The sequence below is a fragment of the Rhinatrema bivittatum genome, chromosome 1 (genome assembly GCF_901001135.1).
Source record: "Rhinatrema bivittatum chromosome 1, aRhiBiv1.1, whole genome shotgun sequence".
In the NCBI taxonomy this organism is placed as follows: domain Eukaryota; kingdom Metazoa; phylum Chordata; class Amphibia; order Gymnophiona; family Rhinatrematidae; genus Rhinatrema; species Rhinatrema bivittatum.
The window spans coordinates 826963247-826987917 of record NC_042615.1 but is presented as its reverse complement, the minus strand read 5'-3'; the positions used below and the strand labels follow the sequence as shown (position 1 = coordinate 826987917).

Below are 24671 nucleotides of genomic sequence, written 5' to 3'. Positions count from 1 at the left end.
CAGCCCCACCTCACTGCAGCCTCCCCTCCTCCCTTTCCCAACCTCACCTCCACATCCTAACCTTAGGGAAGGTGCCAGCAAGGCAATTATAGCTACCTCAGGCTTACAGGTAACCTGCCTAATGGGACCACACTCTATAAAACTTAGAAAGAGTGTCTCATCGGATAGCAGACAAATGCTCCATCCAATAGATCTGTTGTAATTTGGCCTGAAGTTGTGTATGGCATGGTACCGTTAGGGATTTCCATTGAGCTGTCACCCAGACGAACAGCTGTACTCACATAGAAAACAGCAGCTGTTGATCCTCTGTAAGGTCTTCCCCCGGAAACCCTAATAACCACCGCTCTGGTTATAATGGGATCTTAATGCCTATCCAATCCTGGCAATATTGCTAGAAGCCTTGTATTGATGGGCATCTCCACCACATTGCAGGAAAGAGCCAACCTGCGAGCACCCGCCAGCAAAGCGGAGAATGGTTTGGCAACCATCGTGCTATGCGAGCCAGAGGGTTAATGCCAGCGGTATAATAGTTTGTATATTTCCATCATAGACGCCAACATGATTTTGAAAGCACTTCCCATTGGTCCCTACTCCATGCGACTCCCATGTCCATCTCCCATGCTGCAATATGGATCCAACTATACCATCCTGGCCTAGCAATAATTGATAGGTCTTTGAAATACTTTTCTGCACTTTACCAACCAGAATGCAGTACCCCTCGAATAATGATCACCCCTGTCCAAGGTCTCCCCTGACTTCCATAGTGTTAAGAAAATGTTTCAGCTGAGCATAAGCGAGAAAGTCAGTGGCAGGTAAGCCATAAATATTTTGCAATTGCTCATACGGAATCACCCCGCCCTGCCATAGCTGGCCCAAGCAGGAGAGACCCAGCTTTTCCCAGCAGCTGAATATTGAGTTAGATATCCACGTTTGAAAGTTTCTCAAATAGCTAAAGGTGAGAGGGTCGAATATCTTTTTCCCTTAATTAGTTGTGGTTTCCAGCATTTCCAAATGGTATATGTGCACTGTAAAGGAGGGGGAAGGGCCAAGGTCTCCTGAGTTGTGAGTCCCTCTGACCAGAACAACTTCCAGAGGGGGACTCCCACAAACAAGGTCCGCTCTATCACTACCCATTGTTTAGAAGTGGCAGGATCGTGACATTCAATCAAAGGTTTAAGTTGGGAGGCAACATAATAATGTAAAAGAGGGTAAACCCACCCCACCCTCCTGCCTATGTTGATACACTGCTTTCCTAGCTACTCTTGGAGGTCTCCTATGCCAAATAAAGAAGAACATCTTCTTCACTAGTGGTTTCAGATTTCAGGTGGGAAGGAGGATTGGCAATTCCTGAAAGAAATATCCCAGACAGGGTAGAACATTCATTTTAAGAGTATTGATCCTTCCAAACCAGGAAATTGATTGTCTGTCCCACCAGTGTAGGTCTACCATCTAGGGAAGAGATTCCAGGTCAGCCAATTGCCGGGTAAGTCGTCTCCCGCTCTTCCCTACCCGCTGCCATTTTGGTAAGACTGGTGGGCTAGGTTTCTGCTCCCGGGTGTCCTTTCGAGGTAGCTTTATAACTATAGCTTGCATGATGGGGGTAGCTTCTTCCAGTGTCTTGACCTGCGAAGTGTAACTCCTTTATAGAGAAGGCCAGTCCCCAGGGATACAGCCATCAATAGCACACTTTCTTGCTTCTAAGCACCATAGTGAGGGGTTGCATCATTCTCTGCCATCTCAATGTAATTGGAGCCAGATCATTAAAAATCTGTAGGTCACGCTCTTCCCAAAGAATAGGGCTGACTGTCTGGCAGAAGGCATTACTACTTCTTTTATGAGAAAACTATGAAGACAGACAATAATGTCCTTAGGAGTGTTGCGGGGGGATTCTCCAGGGCCCTATGAGCCCGCTCAATCACGATATCAGTATAAGCGGGAGAGTCCGCACTCAGCTCTGCAACATCAGCTAACAGTGCCAGACAGATTTTCGGGGCCACGGTTATAGCATCAGCAAACTCATTACTCTCCGGGAGACCATCAATGCGTATGTTCACCCACCGAGAGCAATTTTCCAGGTCCTCCATTTTTAGCGAGGCCTTCTCTTGCCGAGATTTCCGCTCTGCTATATCTGTCTTTAACGCTGGGATTTGCATGCCATTTGTGCCTAGCATGCCCTCTGACTCCTCTACCCTATGCCCGAGGTCCTGTAAGTCCATTTTAAGGCTGTCAATATTAGCCTGAACGTTCACCTGTAATGCGCGAATATCATTTCGAATCCCCTCGAACCAGATACTAAAATCCTGTTTCGTCGGAATCTCGAGTGGCGAGTCAGGTGCCTGGGCTCCCTGACTGCTTACCTCCGGTGGAGGCGCATGGCTCACAGGATCGGGATGCGTTGCCAAAGCCGCAAACCTTGATCCCTCGGCATCGAAGGAAAATTTGGCCAAATCAAACCGGATTTTTTCTTCCCAGCCATGGTCTGTGCTCGTCTGCATTCCCGAATACATAAGAGGTGGGTGAGCTCACCAGCGTGATTGTTCTAATTTTCATTTAAAGCTTGTGGGGAGGCTTATATGTCTCATCTGGTAGCGTGATGTCACTCTTCCCTTCCTCCATCTATTTTTATTTTTTATTAGTGTTACAACCTGCTATTGTCTGTATATTGAGTTATTCCAACAAATACTATTACCATTTATACTGCTACATGGTTTTATTGTTAAATAGGAGAACAATATTGTGCTATATTTTACATTCCTGTAATAATATAATCTCAGAATGGGACCTAGAAACTAATGGATAATGAGATAGGAAAACCAGGAGAGAGTGAGAGCGTCTGCTCAGTGTCGTGGTGGTTTTTACTTCTGATCCTCAGATCCGGTCTGATAAAAGTAAAATCCCAGGAGAGCTCCTTCCCTATCTCACTTTTTTTTTTTTCCTTTCATTTAGATAATTCCTCTTCCCGTGGGACTACTAAGGTAAAACTAAACTTCAGCTCCTGATAACGATTCACATTAACTGTTCAATAGGCTTAAATTTGTGTTTCGCTCCCAGAAAGTTCCTTTTATAAACTCTTTTTGTGTTCTCTTTTGTATGTAATATGGGTAGCCAGGACTGACGCTTCTGGCACGAGCCTGACCGTTCACAATAGAATACAATACACATACAACAAAAATTGAAAGTGAAACAGGCCGCAGCTTTATTACAGACACCGCCTGGAGCCTGAGCCATGTAACCTTACAGTATAAATCCCCCATGACCGCCCGTCTGCCACCTTCTAGCAAGACAGGCACACCCAGGCTATCCCAGGCTGTATGAAGGGACCATATTGTATCATATCCCATGACCCCCAGCAGCACCCAGCAAGGAGCCGATCAGATCGTCGCCCGCCACCCTCCAGCAAGGAGTCGTACCAGCAACAACTGCACCCATTTGTTCTGCTAGGAATCCCTGACTTGACCCTGACAAGTCAGACAACTGTTAACCATGGCATAACCCTAATCAGCTCGGGGACCCCGCCCCCCCTATTTCATAGCTGTGACAACAACAAACCCCCCGAACAACAACCAACACAGAGGTGGGTGGGAGGGATGCAGATTGAGCACAGCCGCGAGCAAGTGAGGCTTGTCCTGTGGTACTGAGACACCCCACCCCCAGCTATCTCCAGCCCCAGCCCAGAAGTAGGTGAATTTGAATATAAAACCACCCATTCCCTGGCCTACTGGCTGCATGGAGTCCAAGGGCCCACAGGCCACCGATGGCTACCCCCTCCCCCCTCAGACCTGATGTGCCTGACTTGCATAAGCGAGCCTGGCACCATATTACAGCGGCCAGACAAGCATGAAGCCTGCCCGAACTTATATAATAATGGTAGCCAGAACTTACTTTTCTGCCCGCACCCAACCACTTCACAATGGAATAAATACTCACATAACAGAAATTTGGAGTCAAACAAGCTGCAGCTTTATTACAAACACCCCTGGAGCCTGAGCCATGTAACCGTAACAATAAATCACCCACAAACTCCCATCTACCACTAACCAGCAAGACGGGCACACCCAGGCAATAAGTGACCAAATTGTATCGTATCCCACGACCACCGCCACTACACAGAAGGAGACGATTAAATTGCACCCCCACCACTGTCCAACAAGGAGTCTTACCAGCAACAACTGTACCAAGTTGTTCTGCTAGGAATCCCTGAGATGACCTCTGTCAAGTCACACAAGTGTTAACCAAGGCAAAGCACCCCCAATTGGCTTGGGCTACTCGCCATAGGCAAGGTATGAATTACCTGTGACCCGAAAATATCACACAGGACCCCCACAATGATACATTACATGGCCTCCTGCAGCAAATTCAAGAATACGTCCAAATCAGTAAAGGATAAATGGAGCCCCTCCCCACACAACAGACCAGCCTCCAGAAGCCCATGACCAATCATGTTTAATCTGAAAACCCCCATCACGGTCAGGCAGGAACCAATCTGCTGATTGGCCTTGGCACAACAGCGACCTCCAAATCATATTCCTAACCCCTGAAGGTGTTGGAATTATGTCCGACCAACAGAGAATGGTAGCAGGCAGCAGGAAAGACATGCACATTAATTCCCTGCACACCTTACTAATGAACTTGTAGCCAGATATCCTACTCCAATTATTTCCCCTGAGATGAATGATTCAAATATGCAGGGATGAAGCAAATCAAGCCTCTGTCGCAGACACAGTAGCATCTACCCCCAACACATCCTCCTGCCACCCCAACCAACAAACGCACCATTCCAACGCTTCAAGTTAAGTATGTCCCATATGGGCACCCCTTGAGCATGTGAATGGGCCAGGCCAAATAGGAGTGTCCCACAATCCATACGACTATCTCTGGCAGACAGCACCTGCAAGGAGGGAAAACAATTAATAACATGTGCGACTAAGGAATACCTATTGTTACGTACCCGGAAAAGCGTCCGACTTCCACCTCCCTATTCCTTGAATCACTCCGCCCGACAGGCCAGATGTCAATGCAGACATTGCTGCCCTGATTCGAAAAGAGGTGAGTCCCAAACCTCAAGTATCCAAATCTAAGACAGTCAAGCAGGCCCACAGAACGCCCTCAAACTGTATTTCGTCAAGTGCTTCAAGTCTCAACGAACAAGTAAATGAGAACCCTCTACTGTGTGAATCCACCTGAAGGGGAAAAGAATTAGCCATGGGCAGTTCCATAAACAATGGAACGAATGGACTACCACGGGGCATTTCCACAAACCAGGAATGGAATGGAGTACCACGGATGACCCTGTACCTGCCTGATCCATCTTGGATCTGTTAATGAAAGGAACCACCGAATCTGCACTACTGCGCACATGCTGAAATAAGAGGCCAGAAGCCTCGGACATCTTAGTCGCCCTAGCAATCAACTCACTAATGCAAAAGGCACTGAAAAAGGCCCAGACAAAGGCAAAGCAAAACAGCCAAATTAATAAGTCACTGCCAGAAATACTGGACAACGACTGCCACAGTTGGCTCAGAATCTCGTGGGTAACAGTCAGGCGTTGTCCAGCACAGCGGGAGAACCGCAAGCCTACCCCGCCATTAACTGCAGACCAAGAATCTCCCCATGGGAAAACCCCAACCATGGGCCCTCATGAAGAAGGAAAATCCGCGACAGCTATCTGGAGACTGCAGCCTGAGAAGCCCCACTTACTCTAGTGCTTTCAACAAACTGCACAATGAGCTCATCCGAAACCGGACCCACTACCAACCCTAACTTACCAGGAAGGACCAGAACTTGTTTGCTGACTTTGCATAACTGCTTCAGGTGGACGGAGCTAAGGATGCCAGGAGCAGCTTCAATGCTTCCGGTTCTGAAGCTCCAAAGGAAAGGCGGCAGTGACGCTCTCTGCTAATTCGCTTCTGGTGCGAGCTCCTGAAACAAGGTCCACTTGCAAAGAGAAAGAGAATCAGGAATAGCATTAGATACCCCAGGGACGTGACGAGCCCACACAGTGATATTCAATAGAGATGTGAATCGGAACTGGAATCGGTTCGGATTCCGGTTCCGATTCACATGTGGTTTTTTTTTCATCGGGCCCGATCGCGGTATTGCTTATCGGCTGCGCACGAGCTGATAAACAAAAACCCACCCCGACCCTTTAAAACTAATCCCTTTGCTTCCCCCACCCCCCCGAACCCACCCAAAAACTTTTTAAAGGTACCTGTAGTCCAGTGGGGGTCACTGGAGCGATCTCCTGCTCCCGGCCGTCGGCTGCCACTAATCAAAATGTCGCCGATGGCCCTTAGCCCTTACCATGTGACAGGTTATCTGTGCCATTGGCCGGACCCTGTCACATGGAAGGAGCACTGGATGGCTGGTGCCATTTTGTGACATTTTAATGCTTATATTTACACACAGAAAACCAATTTCTGGATATATCTTTATTTATATTAAGCCCCAGGCTCTAAAAGACTTCAAGTTAGAATAGTTTATTACAGATTTGGATTGGAGGGATTGTTGCAGCTCTCTACTGAACTCATATGGATCCTCCACAATGCCCAGAGCCTGATAAATACAGACTGGTATATGAGATATACCTACACGTTCCGTCTGTTCATAAGTGTGTTTATTAGGGATGTGAATCATTTTTTGACGATTTAAAATATCGTCCGATATATTTTAAATCGTCAAAAATCGTTAGGGCCACGATACAATACCAATTCCCCCGATTTATCGTTAAAAAATCGTAAATCGGGGGAAGGGGGAGGGCAGGAAAACCGGCACACTAAAACCCCCTAAAACCCACCCCCGACCCTTTAAATTAAATCCCCCACCCTCCCGAACCCCCCCCAAATGCTTTAAATTACCTGGGGATCCAGCGGTGGGCAGAAACGGCGGCGGTCCGGAACGGCCCCCTCAATTGAATCCTGTTGTCTTCAGCCAGCGCCATTTTGCAAAATGGCCGCCGCAAAATGGCAGCGGCCATAGACAAAAACGATTCGACGCAGGAGGTCGTTCCGGACCCCCGCTGGACTTTTGGCAAGTCTTGTGGGGGTCAGGAGGCCCCCCCAAGCTGGCCAAAAGTTTCTGGGAGTCCAGCGGGGTTCAGGAAGCGATTTCTTGCCGTGAATCGTTTTCCGTACGGAAAATGGCGCCGGCAGGAGATCGACTGCAGGAGGTCGTTCAGCGGGGGTTCCGGACCGCCGCTGAACGACCTCCTGCAGTCAATCTCCTGCCGGTGCCATTTTCCGTACGGAAAAAGATTCGCGGCAAGAAATCGCTTCCTGAACCCCGCTGGACTCCCAGAAACTTTTGGCCAGCTTGGGGGGGCCTCCTGACCCCCACAAGACTTGCCAAAAGTCCAGCGGGGGTCCGGAACGACCTCCTGCGTCGAATCGTTTTTGTCTATGGCCGCCGCCATTTTGCGGCGGCCATTTTGCAAAATGGCGCCGGCTGAAGACAACAGGATTCAATTGAGGGGGCCGTTCCGGACCGCCGCCGTTCTGGACCACTGCTGGATCCCCAGGTAATTTAAAGCATTTGGGGGGGGGTTCGGGAGGGTGGGGGATTTAATTTAAAGGGTCGGGGGTGGGTTTTAGGGGGTTTTAGTGTGTCGGCTCACGATTTTAACTATTTCACGATAGTTTACACACCCATACGGCAACAATACAATTCCCTCCCCCTCCCAGCCGAAATCGATCGTTAAGACGATCGAGGACACGATTCACATCTCTAGTGTTTATCATACTGTTTTATATTTATTAGTGTTGCAACCTGCTATGTGTCTGTAATATTGAGTTATTCCAACAAATACTATTACCATTTACTGCTCCAGGTTTTCACCTTTAATATGAGAACAATATTTTTGCTAATATTTTACATTCCTGTACATAATGTAAACTCAGAATGGGACCTAGAAACTAATGGAAAACCAGGAGAGGATGAGATCATCTCCTGAGGGTCTTGGTGGATTTTACATTTCATCCTAAGATCTGGGTCTGAAGTGTAACCCTGGTCAGGTCATGCACTGTAACAGGGATCTCAATGTGACTCCTTCCCACTATGGGCTATGAAAGGGAAGGTTTTAATGCAAAGCAAAGCTTTTGCCAGGAGCAAAGTTTCACCTCCCAGGAGAGCTTCTTCCCTATCTCACTGCTCTTTTTCTTTCATTTAGATACCTGCTACTTCCCTTGGGACTACTAAGGTAAAACTAAACTTTAGCTCCTGATAACGATTCACATTAACCGTTCATATGCTTAAATTTGTGTTACAGTCTCAGAAAGTTCCTTTTAAAAACATTTTTGTGTTCTCTTTTGTATCTTTCATCAATAAAACTTGTAAAGAGGTGAAAAAGAGTAGAGAAAAACGAAGTGTTATAGCAAAATAAGCTATACTGGGAAATATTCAAATGCAGAAATTATTAAATGTGAATGAAGCCATAAATACATAACACACTATCAAATTATAACAACTAAAAACGTTATGAGCCTAAACATTTGCCACTCAAACCAAAATTAGCATCAAATAAAGACAATAATTGCAGATACTGCAAGTTACCAATCAGAAATAGACAGGAAATACCAAAAAATCTATTTAAATAAAAAAAACAAACATATACACATGGGACAATAAACAGTAGGGATGTGAATCGTTTTTTAACGATTTAAATTATCGTTGATAATTTTAAAATCGTCATTAATCGGTAAGGGACTCGATACAATAGGAATTCCCTCTATTTATCGTGAAAAATCGTTAAATCGAGTACGGGAATTATTTGGGGGGAGGGGGGAAAACCGGCACACCAAAACAACCCCTAAACCCACCCTGACCCTTTAAAATCAATCCTTTACGCTCCCCCACCCTCCCGAACCCCCCCCCCAAATGTTAAATTACCTGGTGGTACAGTTGGGAAGGGGAGGTCCCAGCGCGATCTCCCGCTCTCGGGCCATCGGCGCCATTTTGGCTACCACTGATAAAAATGGCGCCAATGCCCGATAAAAAAAAATCCAACCCGACCCTTTACAAATTACGCCTTTGCTTCTCCCACCCTCCTACCCCCCCCCAAAAACCTTTACATCTACCTGGTGGTCTAGCGGGGGGTCCAGGAGCCATCCCTTCAATCATACCCTCGGTGCCGGTGCCGGAACTGGACTGGTTTCAAAATGGCGCCGATCGCCTTTGCCCTCACTATGTCACAGTGAGCGACCATCGCTCCCTGTGACAAAGTGAGGGCAAAGGCGATCGACTGCCAGTATGGCGCCGATCGCCTTTGCCCTCACTAGGGATGTGCAGCAGGGATGGATATGTTCAATTCGGTATTCAATATCCTCAGGACCCAAATCCATTGCATCCATTTTCAGGGGACCCTGAATCGTTCATTAGTTACATATGTTATTCATTTCCCATTAAAATAAAAAAAAACCCCATCCCAACAATTTAAATTTAATTAACTACAACCCCTCACCATCCTGACCCCCCCCCCCCCAAGACTTGCCAAAATTCCCTGGTGGTCCAGCGGAGGTCCTGAAGCATTCTCCTGCACTCAGGACGTCAGCTGCCGGTATTCAAAATGGCGCCGATAGCCTTTACCCTTACTATGTCACAGGGGCTACTGGTGACATTGGTCGGCCCCTGTCACATGGTAAGAGCAATTGAAGGCTGGCGCCATCTTGTGCTCCTACCATGTGACAGGGGCCGACCAATGGCACCGGTATCCCCAGTGACATAGTAAAGGCAAAGGCTATCGGCGCCATTTTGAATACAGGCGGCCTATGGCCTGTTTGCAAGAGATCGCTCCAGGACCCCTGCTGGACCACCAGGGCCTTTTGACGAGTCTTGGGGGGTCAGGAGAGTGGGGGTTTATTCATTATGATACGATGAATTTGTGTGGGTTCGCCATTGTTTTGCAACCCACGAATGCAACGAATAGGGACCTATACGTTGCGGATTGCGCATTCGTTCAAAACAAATGCACATCCCTAACATTTACACACACTGAATCCTGCGCTATATTAGTAGAGACAGGTCATGCACTGTAACAGAGATCCCACAGTGACAGCCTCCCCCTAGGGGCTGTAAAAGGGAAGGTTTTAATGGAAAGCAAACATAGTTTCACCTTCCCAGGAGAGCTTCTTCCGTATCTCACTGTTCTTTTTCTTTCATTTAGATACCTCCTACTTCCCTTGGGACTACTAAGGTAAAACTAAACTTTAGCTCCTAATAACGATTTATATTAACTATTTAGAGGCTTAAATTTGTGTTACGCTCACAGAAAGTTCCTTTTAGAAAATTTTTTTGTTCTCTTTTGTATGTTTCATCAATAAAAATTAGAAAGAAGTGAAAAACTTAGTAGAGTAAAACAAAAAATTAAACAAAAATAAGATATACTGGAAATTCTTCATATGCACAATTTATTAAATTTCAATGAAGCCATAGAAACTAGAGATGTGCATTTGTTTATCAAGAATTAGGCAATTTCACAAAATAGCCTAATTCGTCACGGTTTGTGAGCCCCCACTCCCCGAAACGGATTTTCCCCGAAATACGAGGAAAATTTGTTTTTCGGGTTTGTACGGGGAGAGGGGCACATTTTATTGTTTTAAATAAAAAAACACCGCAAGCATTAAAATCCACCATAATACATTAAATACAACCCTCCCCCCCTACCATCCTGATCCCTCCCAAGACTTACTAACATCCCTGGTGGTCCAACGGGGTTCCACGAATGATTTCACCCTCCATTCTGTCGGGCTTTTGGGCCTACCTCGCATCAAAATGGCGCCAATAGCCTTTGACCTACTATGTCACAGGGCCTACCGGTGCCATTGGTCAGCCCCTGTCACACGGTAGGAGCACAAGATGGCGCCGGCCATCCATTGCTCCTACCATGTGACAGGGGCTGACTAATGGCACAGGTAGCCCCTGTGACATAGTAAGGGCAAAGGCTATCGGCGCCATTTTGATTACTGGCAGCCGACAGCCAGAATGCAGATCCCTCCCGGACCCTGCTGAAACACCAGTTAGAATAGTTTATTACAGAGTTGGATTGGAGGGATTGCTGCAGCTCTCTACTGAACTCATATGGATCCTCTACAATGTCCAAGAGCCTGATAAATACAGACTGGTATATGAGATATACCTACAATTTCCCTCTGTTCATAAGTGTGTTTATCATACTGTTTTATATTTTATTAGTGTTGCAACCTGCAATGTGTCTATCTCACTGCTCTTTTTCTTTCATTTAGATACCTGCTACTTCCCTTGGGTCTACTAAGGTAAAACTAAACTTTAGCTCCTGATAACGATTCACATTAACCATTCATAATCTTAAATTTGTGTTACACTCTCAGAAAGTTCCTTTTATAAACTTTTTTGTGTTCTCTTTTGTATCTTTCATCAATAAAACTTGTAAAGAAGTGAAAAAGAGTAGAGAAAAACCAAAAATTATAGCAAAATAAGATATACCGGGAAATATTCAAATGCAGAAATTATTAATTATTAAATGTGAATGAATCCATAAATGCATAACACAAAACTATCAAATTATAACAACTAAAAACCTTATGAGCCTAAACATGTGCCAGTCAAACCAAAATTAATATCGAATAAAGACAATAAATGCAGACACTGCAAGTTACCAATTAGAAATTCTCAGGAAATACCCCAAAATCTATAAAATTAAAAAAAACCATATACACATGGGATAATAAACAGAATGCAAAGATTATCAACATCCCAAGAAAGACAAAAAAGGAAAAGACAAAAATGAATAAATGGAACACTAAACAAAAAATGTGAAAAATATGAAAATAAGAATAAAGGGAAACACATCAAGAGTCAAATATATATATAAAAAAAAAAACTTTGATGATAACGAAAATATCAAAATTTCCATAAAACCTTCTATACGTTTAAGACCAGGATACATATGTACATTTACTAGGGATGAGCAGCAGGGATGGATACGTTCGATTCGGTATTCGTATTCCTCGGGACCCAAATCCATTGCATCCGTTTTCGGGGGACCCTGATTCGTTCATTAGTTACATATGTTATTCATTTCCCATTAAAATAAAAAAAAACCCATCCCAACAATTTAAATTTAATTAACTACAACCCCTCATCTTCCTGACCCCCCCTCAAGACTTGCCAAATGTCCCTGGTGGTCCAGTGGGGGTCCTGGAGCATTCTCCTGCACTCAGGACGTCAGCTTCCGATATTCAAAATGGCACCGATAGCCTTTACCCTTACTGTGTCACAGGGGCTATTGGTGACATTGTTCGGCCCCTGTCACATGATAAGAGCAATGGAAGGCCGGCGCCATCTTGTGCTCCTACCATGTGACAGGGGCTGACCAATGGCACCGGTATCCCCTGTGACATAGTAAAGGCAAAGGTTATCGGCGCATTTTTGAATACAGGCAGCCTATGGCCTGAGTGCAGGAGATCGCTCCAGGACCCCTGCTGGACCACCACGGAATGTTGACAAGTCTTGGGGGGTCAGGAGAGTGGGGGTTTCTTCATTATGATACGATGAATTTGTGTGGGTTCGCCATACGTTTTGCAACCCCACGAATGCAACAAATAGGGACCTATATTTGCAGATTGCGCATTCGTTCAAAACAAGTGCACATCCCTAACATTTACACACACTGAATCCAGTGCTATATTAGTAGAGACAGGTCATGCACTGTAACAGAGATCCCACAGTGACAGCCTCCCCCTAGGGGCTGTAAAAGGGAAGGTTTTAATGGAAAGCAAACATAGTTTCACCTTCCCAGGAGAGCTTCTTCCGTATCTCACTGTTCTTTTTCTTTCATTTAGATACCTCCTACTTCCCTTGGGACTACTAAGGTAAAACTAAACTTTAGCTCCTAATAACGATTTATATTAACTGTTCAGAGGCTTAAATTTGTGTTACGCTCACAGAAAGTTCCTTTTAGAAAATTTTTTGTGTTCTCTTTTGTATGTTTGTATGTTTCATCAATAAAACTTAGAAAGAAGTGAAAACATAGTAGAGTAAAACCAAAAATTAATCAAAAATAAGATATACTGGGAATTCTTCATATGCACAATTTATTAAATTTCAATGAAGCCATAGAAACTAGAGATGTGCATTTGTTTATCATGAATTAGGCAATTTCAACAAAATTGCCTATTTCGTCATGGTTTGGGAGTCCCACTCTCCGAAACGGATTTTCCCCGAAATACGAGGAAATTTGATTTTCGGGTTTGTACGGGGAGAGGGGCACATTTTATAGTTTTAAATAAAAAACCACTGCAAGCATTAAAATCCACCATAATACATTAAATACAACCCTCCCCCCCCCCCATCCCGATCCCCTCCCCAAGACTTACTACATCCCTGGTGGGCCAAAAGGGTTCCGCGAATGATTTTTCCCTCCATGCTGTCGGGATTTTGGGCCTGCCTCGCATCAAAATGGCGCCAATAGCCTTTGACCTACTATGTCACAGGGCCTACCGGTACCATTGGTCAGCCCCTGTCGCATGGTAGGAGCACAAGATGGCGCCGGCTATCCATTGCTCCTACCATGTGACTGGGGCTGACTAATAGCACAGGTAGCACCTGTGACATAGTAAGGGCAAAGGCTATCGGCGCCATTTTGATTACTGGCAGCCGACGGCCAGAGTGCAGATCGCTCCCGGACCCTGCTGAAACACCAGTTAGAATAGTTTATTACAGAGTTGGATTGGAGGGATTGTTTCAGCTCTCTACTGAACTCATATGGATCCTCCACAATGCCCCAGAGCCTGATAAATACAGACTGGTGTATGAGATATACCTACAATTTCCCTCTGTTCATAAGTGTGTTTATCATGCTGTTTTATATTTTATTAGTGTTGCAACCTGCTATGTGTCTGTTATATTGAGTTATTCCAACAAATACTATTACCATTTATACTGCTACAGGTTTTCACTGTTAATATGAGACAATATTTTTGCTAATATTTTACATTCCTGTACATAATGTAAACTCAGAATGGACCTAGAAACTAATGGAAAACCAGCAGAGGATGAGATCACTCTCCTGAGGGTCTTGGTGGATTTTTACATCTGATCCTAAGATCTGGGTTTAATAAACCCTGATGTGGGATATTACTTTTATGTGTAAACCTCATCAGGTCATACTGTAACAGAGATCCCACAGTGACTCCTCCCCCTATGGGATATAAAAGGGAAGGTTTTAATGCAAATCAAAAGGTTACACAGGACAGAAGTTTCACCTGCCAGGAGAGCTTCTCCCTATCTCACTGCTCTTTTTCTTTCATTTAGATACCTGATACTACCCTTGGGATACTAGGTAAAACTAAACTTTAGCTCCTGATAATGATTCACATTAACCGTTCATAAGCTTAATTTGTGTTACACTCTCAGAAAGTTCCCTTTTATAAACTTTTTTGTGTTCTCTTTTGTATCTTTCATCAATAAAGCTTGTAAAGAGGTGAAAAAGAATGGAGCAAAACAAAAAATTATAGAAAAATAAGCTATAATGGAAATCTTCAATACAGAGTTTATTAAATGTGAATGCAGCCATAAATAATAATACAAAGTTATCAAACTATCATATCTAAAAACCTTATGAGCTAAACATGTGCCACTCAAACCAAAATGAACATCGAATAAAGTCAGTAATTGCAGACACAGCAAGTTAGCCAATTAGAATTCACAGGAAAATACCAAAAAAATCTATTTAAATAAAAACAAACATATACACCAGGGTATTGGTGGTGCTTTCAGATCTGGATCTGATATCTCCTGAGTGTGGATGTTACTGTTCAGTTGTAAACCTCATCAGGTCATGCACTGTAACAGAGATCCCACAGTGACAGCCTCCCCCTAGGGGTTATAAAAGGGAAGATTTTAATGGAAAGCTAAATGTAGTTTTACCTCCCAGGAGAGCTTCTTCCCTGTCTCACTTTTCTTTTCCTTTCATTTAGATAACTCCTTCTTCCCTTGGGACTACTAAGGTAAAACTAAACTTTAGCTCCTGATAACGATTCACATTAACTGTTCATAGGCTTAAATTTGTGTTTCGCTCCCAGAAAGTTTCTTTTATAAACTCTACGCGAAGCTCGAGAAGTCACCTAACACCAGGAATCCGTGCCCATCCCAGGGTACATTGTGTCCAAAGATGGCTTTCAGATGGACCCTCAAAAGTTGACAAGCATTCAAGAGTGGCCTTACCCTATAAGATTGAAACCCACGCCGTTTTCTCAGCTTCAGCATCTACTATCGTACTCTTTGAAGTACATTTACCATATCTGCCTGATGCATCATAATGTCTTGCAAAACGATCAGGATGTCATCTAAATATACCACCATGCACTGGTACGGTAAGTCTTGCAGAATTTCATTCATCATATTCTGAAACTCCGCTGGTGCATTGCACAAACCAAAGGACATAACTAGGTATTCGAAGTGTCCATCACGGGTGTTAAAGGCTGTTTTCCACTTGTCCCCGTGATGGGTTCGGACCAGGTGTAGCCCCCTTTTAAGTCCAACGTGGTAAAGATCTGTCCCCATGGAGTCTGTCAAACAACTCTACTATCAGCGGTAGAGGGTAATGATCTTTGATGGTAATTTCATTGATAACTCTGTAATCCATACAAGGATGAAGGGAACCATCCTTCTTTCCAACAAATAAAAAAAACCTGCACCTGCTGGGGATTTAGAGGGCGTGCTAAAGCCCTTTTGCAGGTTTTCTTAGATATAGGCTGACATGGCCTCCATCTCAGATAACGAGAAGGGGTAAACCCTTCCCTTGGTAGGCTCTGAGTTAGGCTTGAAATTTATCACACAATCGAAAGTCCTGTGTGGAGGTAAAACATCCACTCCACAGCGCCACTCACAGTCATGACCAGAAAAGAGGCTAATCCATCCCAAAGGTCCGAAGAGGCTCTTGCGGGCCTTTCAAACTCTCAAGGATGCCTTCCAAAAGAAACCTTGTCTTCTCCACCTCGATCGTCTTCAACCATTCATCGTCGAGGTCGACGCTTCCGATGTCAGCGTGGGGGCAGTACTGAGCCAATACAGCAATACTAATGTCCTCTATTCCTGCTACTTCTTCTCAAGGCGTTTCTCTCCAACTGAAAAGAACTATGGAATTGGAGATAAAGAATTGTTAGCTATTAAATTGGCTTTCAAGGAGTGGCGTCCATGGTTGGAAGGTGCACGACACCAAATACTGGTGTATACCGATCATAAAAATCTGGAATATTTACGACATGATCAACACCTTAATCACCAGCATGCTAGATGGTCACTATTTTCAATCATTTTGATTTTCTCCTGAAATACCGACCTGCAGAAAAGAACATCAGAGCTGATGCCCTTTCACGCTCCTTCTCTCCCTAAGACATACCCGACGAACCTCGCCACATCATCAGCCCAGAGAAGGTGGTCTTGGCAGCTAGTCACAGAGTCCCCGTTGGGAAAATGGTAGTCCCGCAAGGAATGAGGAAAAAGTTAAGATGGGAACATGACTCTCGGCTGGCTGGCCATCCCGTGCAAGCTCGCACACTAGCCATGCTCCAACGTTTTTATTGGTGGCCTACTATGAAAGAAGATGTCAAGGCATATGTGACCTCCTGTGACACATGTGCAAGACATAAACCTCCTCCAGGATGACCCTGTGGCCACATCATCTGCTGCCCGTACCGGAGAACCATGGATGCACATTGCGACTGACTTTGTGGTGAGCTTGCTTTCCTCAGGAGGAAATAACACAATTTGAGTGACCGTGATCACGTCTCGAAAATGGCACATTTTATGGCACTGCCAGGATTACCATCTGCTGCTGAACTGGCCAAATTGTTTGTGAAGCACATCTTCCACCTCCATGGTATGCCCAAAAACATCTTGTCGAATAGAGGCATCCAATTTACTGCAAAATTCTGGAGAGCACTGTGTTGGACCTAACCTCGGCCTATCACCCGCAGTCCAAATGACAAACAGAAAGAATGAATCGGATGCTCAAACAATTCTTATGCTCATATGTGAACTTGAGACAAAGCGACTGGGTGGAACTACTTCCCTGGGCTGAGTTCGTCTTAAACTCGCATCCTGCTACTGCTACAGGGTCAACCACATTCCAAGTTCTATATGGCAGTCAACCTTCATCTCAGCTACATCTGCCGCTGTCAGTGACGTCTCCAGCTGCTCAAGCCACCATGACGGAACTACAACAACTGTGGAGAGATAGTAAGGATCTGCTGCTCAGGGCAGGCCACAAAGTCTTATGATGCTCATCACAGGAAGGCAACCCAATTCCAACCTGCAGACAAGGTATGCCTCAGTACAAAGTTCCTTCACCTGAAACTACCCTCTACACTCTTTGCACCTCGATATGTCGGACCCTTTTCCTTTCTCAGACATATTGGAGACTTGACATACAGTCTAAGGTCACCTCCATCCATGAAGATTAATAATACCTTTCATGTGGCCCTATTGAACCACTCAATCTCTCTGAGTTCTCCAACAGACTCCAGAACCTGCACCTCTTGATGCTGAAGAGAACATCGTGTATATGTTCAATGATATTCTGGATGTTCGCAAATGAAGTCAAGGTTGGGAGTACCTTATCTCCTGGAAGAGATATGGACCTGAGGAGTACTCTTGGGAACACGCTGTCAATATCCTTAGCAAGATGTGATTCGTCGCTTCCATCAGTGTTTACCCTCGAAAATCTAAACCCCCTGTGCACTTCTCTGTTGAGAACTAGCTATCACTGCAAGTCTCCTCAGGGCTCCGCATTGTGGGAGTTTTCAGTTCTTGCAGTGACCAGGGGTCCACGACTCAATGTCAAAAACACAGCACAAACACATCAAGTTAGCAATTAGAAATCCATGTGAAATACCAACAAATCTATTTAAATAAATACAAACATATACACATGGGACAATAAACAGAATACAAAGATTATCAACATCTCAAAAAAGACAAAACAGAGGAAAGACGAAAATAGAATAAATGGAATACTAAACAGAAAGTGTGAAAAATATGAAAATAAAAGTCAAATATTAAAAAGAAAACTGTGATGATAATGAAGATATGAAAAATTGCATAAGAACTTCCATTGATGCAAGATAAAAGACAAATTACACAAGCAATAAACATTGCAAATAACACAGACAGGGCCAGATTTTGTAACCTACGCACGGGGGTAGATTTTATAACATGCGCACGCAGCAGCGTGCATGTTATAAAATCAGGGGTCGGCGCGTGCAAGGGGATGCACACTTGTGCACCTTGAGTGCACCGAGCCCTAGGGGAGGCCCGTTGGCTTTCCCCATTCCCTCTGAGGCCACTCCGTATCCGCTCCGAAAAGGTTACACGTATATATTACGCCTGTAACCCTTTTAAAATCCACCCCATAGTGAATATTCTGCAGTGTAACTTCAGACTATTTTAGTAATTACATTTGCATTAGTAAAACCAGTTTGTGTGCATAACAAAAACAAACTGAGCCCTGGGGTATTTTAGGTTAATACATACGTTTACACAAATTAGTCCCAGGCTTTTTTAGTATAGGTATTTGCATACATACTGTTGCGGAGCGCTCGGATAGCGATCCCACTTCCTGAGAGAGGTGTGTCCTTGGGCCGCGGCTCGACCCCAGAGGATTCCGAAGAGGGCCGCGGGAGGCGTGACATGCCCGAGCATGGGTAGGATGGAAGCAAGACTGGAGTGATGACCAGGCGACAGGCCCTCCTCCGGACCAGGGGTTAATGCCAGCGGTATAATAGTTTGTATCTATTTTCCATCATAGACGCCAACATGGTTTTGAAAGCACTCTTCCCATTGGTCCCTACTCCATGCGACTCCCATGTCCATCTCCCATGCTGCAATATGGGATCCAACTATACCATCCTGGCCTAGCAATAATTGATAGGTCTTTGAAATACTTTTCTGCACTTTACCAACCAGAATGCAGTACCCCTCGAATAATGATCACCCCTGTCCAAGGTCTCCCCTGACTTCCATAGTGTTAAGAAAATGTTTCAGCTGAGCATAAGCGAGAAAGTCAGTGGCAGGTAAGCCATAAATATTTTGCAATTGCTCATACGGAATCACCCCGCCCTGCCATAGCTGGCCCAAGCAGGAGAGACCCAGCTTTTCCCAGCAGCTGAATATTGAGTTAGATATCCACGTTTGAAAGTTTCTCAAATAGCTAAAGGTGAGAGGGTCGAATATCTTTTTCCCTTAATTAGTTGTGGTTTCCAGCATTTCCAAATGGTATATGTGCACTGTAAAGGAGGGGGGAAGGGCCAAGGTCTCCTGAGTTGTGAGTCCCTCTGACCAGAACAGCTTCCAGAGGGGGACTCCCACAAACAAGGCCCGCTCTATCACTACCCATTGTTTAGAAGTGGCAGCATCGTGACATTCAATCAAAGGTTTAAGTTGGGAGGCAACATAATAATGTAATAAAGAGGGTAAACCCACCCCACCCTCCTGCCTATGTTGATACACTACTTTCCTAGCTACTCTTGGAGGTCTCCTATGCCAAATAAAGAAGAACATCTTCTTCACTAGTGGTTTCAGATTTCAGGTGGGAAGGAGGATTGGCAATTCCTGAAAGAAATATCCCAGACAGGGTAGAACATTCATTTTAAGAGTATTGATCCTTCCAAACCAGGAAATTGATTGTCTGTCCCACCAGTGTAGGTCTCCCATCTAGGGAAGAGCTTCCCAGGTCAGCCAATTGCCGGGTAAGTCGTCTCCCGCTCTTCCCTACCCGCTGCCATTTTGGTAAGACCGGTGGGCTAGGTTTCTGCTCCCGGGTGTCCTTTCGAGGTAGCTTTATAACTATAGCTTGCATGATTGGGGTAGCTTCTTCCAGTGTCTTGACCTGCGAAGTGTAACTCCTTTTATAGAGAAGGCCAGTCCCCAGGGATACAGCCATCAATAGCACACTTTCTTGGTTCTAAGCACCATAGTGAGGGGTTGCATCATTCTCTGCCATCTCAATGTAATTGGAGCCAGATCATTAAAAATCTGTAGGTCACGCTCTTCCCAAAGAATAGGGCTGACTTGTCTGGCACAAGGCATTACTACTTCTTTTATGAGAAAACTATGAAGACAGACAATAATGTCCTTAGGAGTGTTGTGGGGGGATTCTCCAGGGCCCTATGAGCCCGCTCAATCACGATATCAGTATAAGCGGGAGAGTCCGCACTCAGCTCTGCAACAGCAGCTAACAGTGCCAGACAGATTTTCGGGGCCACGGTTATAGCATCAGCAAACTCATTACTCTCCGGGAGACCATCAATGCGTATGTTCACCCACCGAGAGCAATTTTCCAGGTCCTCCATTTTTAGCGAGGCCTTCTCTTGCCGAGATTTCCGCTCTGCTATATCTGTCTTTAACGCTGGGATTTGCATGCCATTTGTGCCTAGCATGCCCTCTGACTCCTCTACCCTATGCCCGAGGTCCTGTAAGTCCATTTTAAGGCTGTCAATATTAGCCTGAACGTTCACCTGTAATGCGCGAATATCATTTCGAATCCCCTCGAACCAGATACTAAAATCCTGTTTCGTCGGAATCTCGAGTGGCGAGTCAGGTGCCTGGGCTCCCTGACTGCTTACCTCCGGTGGAGGCACATGGCTCACAGGATCGGGATGCGTTGCCAAAGCCGCAAACCTTGATCCCTCGGCATCGAAGGAAAATTTGGCCAAATCAACCGGATTTTTCTTCCCAGCCATGGTCTGTGCTCGTCTGCACTCCCGAATACACGAGTGGGTGAGCTCACCAGCGTGATTGTTCTAATTTTCATTTAAAGCTTGTGGGGAGATCGGAGCAGAGGGCTTATATGTCCATCTGGTAGCGTGATGTCACTTCCTCCACTATTTTATTTTTTATTAGTGTTACAACCTGCTATGTCTCTGTTATAATGAGTTATTCCAACAAATACTATTACCATTTATACTGCTACATGGTTTTATTGTTAAATAGGAGAACAATATTTGTGCTAATATTTTACATTCCTGTAAATAATATAGTCTCAGAATGGGACCTAGAAACTAATGGATGATGAGATAATAAAACCAGGAGAGAGTGAGAGCGTCTGCTCAGTGTCTTAGTGGTTTTTACTTCTGATCCTCAGATCTGGTCTGATAAAAGTAAAATCCGAGGAGAGCTTCTTCCCTATCTCACTGCTCTTTTCCTTTCATTTAGATAATTCCTTCTTCCCTTGGGACTACTAAGGTAAAACTAAACTTCAGCTCCTGATAACGATTCACATTAACTGTTCATAGGCTTAAATTTGTGTTTCGCTCCCAGAAAGTTCCTTTTATAAACTCTTTTTGTGTTCTCTTTTGTATGTAATATGGGTACCCAAGACTGACGCTTCTGCACGAGCCTGACCGTTCACAATAGAATAAATACACATACAACAAAAATTGAAAGTGAAACAGGCCGCAGCTTTATTACAGACACCCGCGGAGCCTGAGCCATGTAACCTTAAGTATAAATCCCCCATGACCGCCCGTCTGCCACCTTCTAGCAAGACAGGCACACCCAGGCTATCCCAGGCTGTATGAAGGGACCATATTGTAGGGATGTGAATCGTTTTAGGACGATTAAAATTATCGTCCGATAATTTTAATATCGTCTTAAACCGTTATGGAACACAATACAATACAGATTCTAACGATTTATCGTTATAAATCGTTAGAATCGTGAGCCGGCACACTAAAACCCCCTAAAACCCACCCCCGACCCTTTAAATTAAATCCCCCACCCTCCCGAACCCCCCCCAAATAACTTAAATAACCTGCGGGTCCAGCGGCGGTCCGGAACGGCAGCGGTCCGGAACGGGCTCCTGCTCCTGCATCTTGTCGTCTTCGGCCGGCGCCATTTTCCAAAATGGCGCCGAAAAATGGCGGCGGCCATAGACGAAAAAGATTGGACGGCAGGAGGTCCTTCCGGACCCCCGCTGGACTTTTGGCAAGTCTCGTGGGGTCAGGAGGCCCCCCACAAGCTGGCCAAAAGTTCCTGGAGGTCCAGCGGGGGTCAGGGAGCGATTTCCCGCCGCGAATCGTTTTCGTACGGAAAATGGCGCCGGCAGGAGATCGACTGCAGGAGGTCGTTCAGCGAGGGTTCTGGCGCCTCGCTGAACGACCTCCTGCAGTCGATCTCCTGCCGGCGCCATTTTCCGTACGAAAACGATTCGCGGCGGGAAATCGCTCCCTGACCCCCGCTGGACCTCCAGGAAACTTTTGGCCAGCTTGTGGGGGGCCTCCTGACCCCCACGAGACTTGCCAAAAGTCCAGCGGGGGTCCGGAAGGACCTCCTGCCGTCCAATCTTTTTCGTCTATGGCCGCCGCCATTTTTCGGCGCCATTTTGGAAAATGGCGCCGGCCGAAGACGACAAGATGCAGGAGCAGGAGCCCGTTCCGGACCGCTGCCGTTCCGGACCGCCGCTGGACCCGCAGGTTATTTAAGTTATTTGGGGGGGGGGTTCGGGAGGGTGGGGGATTTAATTTAAAGGGTCGGGGGTGGGTTTTAGGGGGTTTTAATGTGCCGGTTTTTCGATTTTTCGATTTTTTAACGATTTTTCACGATTTTTCACGATATTTTACCCCCCCAAACGGCAACAATACGATTCCCTCCCCCTCCCAGCCGAAATCGATCGTTAAGACGATCGAGGACACGATTCACATCCCTACCATATTGTATCATATCCCATGAACCCCAGCAGCACCCAGCAAGGAGCCGATCAGATCATCACCCGCCACCCTCCAGCAAGGAGTCGTACCAGCAACAATTGCACCCAGTTGTTCTTCTAGGAATCCCTGACTTGACCCCTGACAAGTCAGACAACTGTTAACCATGGCATAACCCTTAATCAGCTCGGGGACCCGCCCCCCCTACTTCATAGCTGTGAAACCAACAAACCCCCCCGAACAACAACCAACAACAGATGTGGGTGGGAGGGATGCAGGATTGAGCACAGCAGCGAGCAAGTGAGGCTTGTCCTGTGGTACTGAGACACCCCCACCCCCAGCTATCCCCAGCACCAGCCCAGAAGCAGGTGATTTGAATATAAACCACCCAATCCCTGACCCACTGGCTGCACGGAGCCTAACGGCCCCCAGGCCACCAGTGGCTACCCACCTCCCCCCTCAGACCTGATGTGCCTGACTTGCATAAGCGAGCCTGGCACCATATTACAGCGGCCAGACAGGCATGAAGCCTGCCCGACCTTATATAATATGGGTAGCCAGAACTTACTCTTCTGCCCGCACCCACCACTTCACAATGGAATAAATACTCACATAACCGAAATTTGGAGTCAAACAAGCTGCAGCTTTATTACAAACACCCCTGGAGCCTGAGCCATGTAACCGTAACAATAAATCACCCACAAACTCCCATCCGCCACCAAGTTAGAATAGTTTATTACAGAGTTGGATTGGAGGGATTGCTGCAGCTCTCTACTGAACTCATATGGATCCTCCACAATGCCCCAGAGCCTGATAAATACAGACTGGTATATGAGATATACCTACACTTTCCCTCTGTTCATAAGAGTGTTTACCATACTGTTTTATATTTTATTAGTGTTATATTGTTATTAGTGTTATATTGTTATTAGTGTTATGTGTCTGTTATATTGAGTTATTCCAACAAATACTATTACCATTTATACTGCTCCAGGTTTTCACTGTTAATATGAGAACAAGATTTTTGCTAATATTTTACATTCCTGTACATAATGTAAACGCAGAAAGGGACCTAGAAACGAATGGAAAACCAGGAGAGGATGAGATCATGTCCTGAGGGTCTTGGTGGATTTTACATTTCATCCTAAGATCTGGGTCTGAAGTGTAACCCTGGTCAGGTCATGCACTGTAACAGGGATCCCAATGGGACTCCTTCCCCCTATGGGCTATGAAAGGGAAGGTTTTAATGCAAAGCAAAGCTTTTGCCAGGAGCAAAGTTTCACCTGCCAGGAGAGCTTCTTCCCTATCTCACTGCTCTCTCTCTCTTTCATTTAGATACCTGCTACTTCCCTTGGGACTACTAAGGTAAAACTAAACTTTAGCTCCTGATAATGATTCACATTAACCGTTCATAAGCTTACATTTGTGTTACTCTCTCAGAAAGTTCCTTTTATAAACTTTTTTGTGTTCTCTTTTGTATCTTTCATCAATAAAACTTGTAAAGAGGTGAAAAAGAGTAGAGCAAAACAAAAAATTATAGCAAAATAAGCTATACCGGGAAATATTCAAATGCAGAATTTACTAAATGTGAATGAAGCCATAAATGCATAACACAAAGTTATCAAACTATCATATCTAAAAACCTTATGAGCCTAAACATTTGCCACGCAAACCAAAATTAATATCGAATAAAGACAATAATTGCAGACACTGCAAGTTACCAATTAGAAATTCTCAGGAAATACCCCAAAATCTATTTAAATTAAAAAAAAACCATATACACATGGGACAATAAACAGAATGCAAAGATAATCAACATCCCGAGAAAGACAAAAAAGGAAAAGACAAAAATGAATAAATGGAACACTAAACAAAAAATGTGAAAAATATGAAAATAAGAAAAAGGAAACACATCAAGAGTCAAATATATATATATTTTATTTTATTTATTTATTTATTTATTATTTTTGTTATACTGAATTTCATGACAAGAATCACATC

The 24671-nt window shown here is 44.9% G+C and overlaps 1 protein-coding gene across 1 annotated transcript in view; it reads left to right on the top strand.

Annotated features, from left to right (window-relative positions):
- Positions 1-24671, top strand: part of LOC115073532 (uncharacterized protein PB18E9.04c-like) — a 95456-nt gene that overhangs the window by 28771 nt on the left and 42014 nt on the right. Inside the window, exons 10-16 of the mRNA XM_029572038.1 lie at positions 8162-8191; positions 10154-10183; positions 11232-11261; positions 12810-12839; positions 14946-14975; positions 21181-21210; positions 24006-24035. Coding sequence (XP_029427898.1) covers positions 8162-8191; positions 10154-10183; positions 11232-11261; positions 12810-12839; positions 14946-14975; positions 21181-21210; positions 24006-24035 — 210 coding nt within the window. The remainder of the gene's footprint in view (positions 1-8161; positions 8192-10153; positions 10184-11231; positions 11262-12809; positions 12840-14945; positions 14976-21180; positions 21211-24005; positions 24036-24671) is intronic.